General features: G+C 41.8%; 1 protein-coding gene across 1 annotated transcript; it reads left to right on the forward strand.

Annotated features, from left to right (window-relative positions):
* Nucleotides 1-408: 408 nt before the first annotated feature.
* LOC310802039 (serine/threonine-protein kinase pim-3-like) lies at nucleotides 409-4,145 on the forward strand. The gene is made up of 6 exons (XM_083666290.1): nucleotides 409-742; nucleotides 1,042-1,151; nucleotides 1,249-1,299; nucleotides 1,404-1,767; nucleotides 2,388-2,564; nucleotides 2,681-4,145. Exons 1-6 carry the CDS (start codon nucleotides 658-660, stop codon nucleotides 2,869-2,871), a joined length of 978 nt encoding a protein of 325 aa, XP_083522416.1. The 5' UTR covers nucleotides 409-657; the 3' UTR covers nucleotides 2,872-4,145.
* The last annotated feature ends 380 nt before the right edge of the window (nucleotides 4,146-4,525 follow it).

Below are 4,525 nucleotides of genomic sequence, written 5' to 3' on the forward strand. Positions count from 1 at the left end.
TCGCCATCGATTCTATTACACGCACAGTAGGATTGGCTAAATTGGACTGGATCATGCAAATCAGACCGCTATTTCACTAATAAAACGAAGCACTACCTTGTGGGCTATTTAGTCACCAAATCATTGGGCGTCTCGTAGCCTACTACATGAAAGTAGTGCATGTCTTTAAAATATATTTGTCGAATCATTACTCTATAAATATATGTTAATCTCCGTCTAATTACATTTGTTATAAACGTCGTTCGAGGTCATTGAAAAACGTGAAAGGAATTGTGTATTATAAATAAGTGGGAGGCGGAGGGATCTACACCCTTTACGAGTCATAATATTGGCTTTAAAGAGTAGCCTCGACCTCGTTACATCCAGATATTACAGAGTTCGCTGGAATTATCAGCACACATTTCAAAGTGGTCGACTGTGGTACTTTACGCTCCCGTAACATGTGCGCCAAAGGACTACTTTTCTGGATTTTTATTTGAAGAAAAGAACAACAATGTAATGGTATTTTCACTGCTGTACTACTACTTTTTAACGTTCTTGCTGTAAAATCAGCGACGGATTTGCCTTTTATCCTTGGTATTTCAAGGCGTCTTCGTACGTAATTGGACAGTCATTTTCTGAACCTCAACTGGGAGATTATTTTGGAAACGAGCAATTATGTTGCTATCCAAATTTGGCTCCTTTTCTCATATTTGCAGCACGTCCAGCATGGATTTACCGGTGAAAATACAGCTTCAGCAAGGTATGGAAATCCCCCTATTTTAGGATGCTATAGCCTATAGTATTCCCTAAGTTTGCCACTCGATTGTATACAAATGTATGTATGATGTTTATTTTTTATAATGCTATGGTAGAGTAATTTTAAGTTATTTTCCTCTAATGCAAAGAATATTGTTTGGCATGTCAGTCAATGGAAGGGTTGCCAGCAGGTGTGACCTTACAAATCTGGAGCCATTTTGAAAGCCCCGTGCCGGTGCGGATTTTCCGCCTTGAGTGTGTTTCTTATTTATGTTTGAACGTGTATTTCATTCGTCTTTACAGTGAAGGTGGAGAAGGAATCATTCGATAAAGTGTACCATGTAGGATCCGTACTGGGAAGCGGGGGGTTTGGCACGGTCTATGCCGGTAGTCGGATCTCAGATGGTTTGCCGGTAAGAGGAATAAGCTGGTTGTGCTTTGTTTTGATCCCACCACATGTCCGCTTTGATCCGCTTCTCGGTTCTCACTATTCCCTGTTTTATGTTTCAGGTTGCTGTGAAACACGTAGCAAAGGACAGAGTCACGGAATGGGGCACCCTTGTAGGTTTTTAACCAATTTCATGATATTGTTTCAGGCCCATTATTATGCTTTAATGTAGAATTCCTCGCATTGTAACAACTTGCTTACATTGTTTCGTTCACAGAACGGCACACTGGTCCCTCTGGAGATTCTGCTATTGAAAAAAGTGGGCACGACTTTCCGAGGCGTTATAAAACTGATTGATTGGTATGAGCGACCTGACGGCTGGTTAATGATCATGGAACGACCGGAGACGGTGAAGGATTTGTTTGATTACATCACCGAAAAGGGAGCCTTGGATGAAGATACGGCGCTGGGATTTTTCCGTCAAGTCTTGGAGGCTGTACGACATTGCTACAATTGTGGAGTGGTTCATAGGGACATCAAAGACGAGAACCTTCTGGTGGATCTACGTAGCGGAGACCTCAAGCTCATTGACTTTGGTTCGGGGGCAATTCTCAAGGACACCGTTTACACAGACTTTGACGGTAGGCTATGCCTTTTGCTTTATGCATTTAAACATGCCAATTGTAGACAAATCGGGTTTGCTAAACTCATCAGTTGATTTGTAGCTGCTCTTCTTACTGCGAATACATTTTCCCAACCTTGATATCAATATTGTGACGCAGCAATTCCTCACGCGTTGCCTCACAGGGTTCCCCCTCTAAATAAAACTGTGGGACACGGAAAATGTGGGGGGACTGAAGAGAGGGAAAAAAAATAAATATCGTAGTGACCCGAAATTGGCAAAAAAAAAAAAAAAAAATCGCTACGGGGTAGTTGTTGGTCTTCCCCTCTTATTTTTTTCAGACTTTATTTTTGGTTCGCAGTCAGCCTCACGCGCAATGGAGACGGTAGAGGAGGGGTGAAGGGCGGCAGACAGACAGGTTTTTTTTTTTCTCTCCAGCGGTCAGCTGACTGACTTCCTATTTATTATATCCTTGTAATGTCGCAGTGTAGCCCAAATCCAATAATGGTTTTATGAACAAGTGAAATCGAATGTCAATTGTTTTTATTCTGGGCCAATTTGATCGGTTTTAGGCAGACTCATCCATTACCATATTTTGTTCAAAATGGTAAATGTGCTTATATTTCTCCTCTTTCACAGGCACCAGAGTCTACAGTCCACCAGAGTGGATCCGCTTCCACAGGTACCACGGGCGGTCGGCGACCGTCTGGTCGCTTGGCGTGCTGCTGTATGACATGGTGTGCGGCGACATCCCCTTTGAGCAAGATGAGGAGATCCTTAAAGGACGTCTGTTCTTTCGAAGGAAAATCTCTACAGGTGAGACTCGTTCTCTTCTCCTGTCATCTATTCTTTACTTCTCATCATTGGCTTCCTGTGTTCTTCCTCTTTACTGACTCCTCTGTGCTAACCGTTCTCTCTCCTTCGCCCTGCAGACTGTCAACAACTGATAAAGTGGTGTCTCAGCCTGAGGCCCTCAGACAGACCCACACTGGAGCAGATCTTTGACCATCCATGGATGCGTGCGACAAGCAAGGACTCGAAAACTGACGGTGGTGACATCACCCTACATGCCATCAGCCCTGACTCCTCATCGAGCACAAACTCCAGCAAAGAGAGCCTCTGATGGACACACCATGTTCTGTGAGGTGGACATTTTGCAGACCTGTGGACATCTGGTTCCCTAGTCTCACTACAAGAGTGAGAATTGAAAAGTGCGGAATAGCAGGACTTTTTGTTTTTGGCAACTATGATTTATGGTTTTCCTCTAACTCTGTTGTAGTTATTATGAGGAAGTGTTTCCTTTATTAGGGAAATTGTTACTTGGGTGGTCTGACTAGCAATTAGGCCTAGTTGATTTCAAGAATTTTTGGGTTAATTCTTTCTGTAACCCCCTTATATTCAGATCTCCTGTCAGCTCTTATAGAGCTTGAACATGTTCTTTTTGTTTTCATTGATTTGGAGTGCCTTGTTTAAAAGCTGTTTACGTGGAACCCAAATCATAGTAACCTGTTGTTGGTTTGTTGGCTGTTAGAGAGGGAGGGGTTAACCAGGGTATCCCCCACTGCCCCATCTCTCTAAGAGCCAATACCAAGCAAATGACAGGGTCATGTGACATGGGATGCTGCCCACCGACATGGTGGAATACTTGAAACGCACACTCATCCACACTACCTTCACTCTGCTGCTCTCTCACTCGAAATGCCTGCACAGCTGTGCGGAAATAGGTTCCTCATCTGTTTCTCTGAATGTGTACTGAAAGCATCTCTCTCTCTCTCTCCACCTCTCTCTCCCCCTGCCTGCCTGCCTCTGGCTTACTAAGGGTTACATACACAACCTTCTTTGCGTTTCTGTACTCCATCTCTGCAGACACTACACAGACCTGACTGGGAATGAGGTGTGAAATGCAATATTCATGGTTTTTGTTACTGTTTTTTTTTGTTTTTTTTTACTATGTATATTTATGTACATTCTCCCATTTGTATATTATTTATTTGTACTAGACATTCCACACTGTGGCTATTTATTTATTTATTTGTTTATTTATTTTGTATCAGCTTAAGGAAATCCCAGAATTTTAATTCAACATGGCCTTTTTTGCATTCCTGTAATTTCTAATTTTGAAAAATGAGTAAAATTGACATGAACACATCCAATGTGTACTTACATTAAATACATATTAGCATGTGAGATCAAACTAACCCTTGGTGGTGGTTAAACCTTACAAGTACATGTCTATCATGTTGGGAAATGATGTCTGAAGTTCTAAAATTTGAGTACTACAGTGATACACTTTTTTTTTACTTATTTCATCATGCAGCTCAAATGTGAGGACTTCTTTCCTTTTACAATTTTAAAAGTGAAATCATGATGGGGAGACTCTTTTTCATACCAAAATTTCAAATAAACATGTTTCTATTATAAATTACATCTTGTGTGATTCCTGTTGTGGAGTAGATACATGATAGGCCACTGAACATTTAAAACAATAGTCTCAGTTCTCATTGAACAACAACATTGAGCTCATCGTCATGTGTTTTGGAATAACATGTGAGGTAGTCATAGCATAACCCACTCTTTCCTGCTACCACATGCACAGCAGTCATGCTCAAACGATTGTGACCTCCAAGTACATCTTTGCCATGGAGCTTTGACTACAACACAGACTATAACATCTGAGTCACATGATTCCAGGAATAGCATTGATTGTGTTTCAGTGGGCTGGTGCTGCCCCCTATGGCACAACAGACATCACATGTCTCAGCCACATCAGATGATAG

Source organism: Argentina silus, assembly GCF_951799395.1.
Source record: "Argentina silus genome assembly, chromosome: 3".
Lineage (NCBI taxonomy): Eukaryota > Metazoa > Chordata > Actinopteri > Argentiniformes > Argentinidae > Argentina > Argentina silus.

What these genes read in the sequence shown, in the direction of transcription:
- LOC310802039 (XM_083666290.1), top strand. Translation starts at nt 658, where the DNA reads ATGTTGCTATCCAAATTTGGCTCCTTTTCTCATATTTGCAGCACGTCC. An exon ending in GGATCTCAGATGGTTTGCCG is followed by an intron (nt 1,152 to 1,248) that starts GTAAGAGGAATA and finishes TTTATGTTTCAG; the next exon opens with GTTGCTGTGAAACACGTAGC. An exon ending in CGTTTACACAGACTTTGACG is followed by an intron (nt 1,768 to 2,387) that starts GTAGGCTATGCC and finishes CCTCTTTCACAG; the next exon opens with GCACCAGAGTCTACAGTCCA.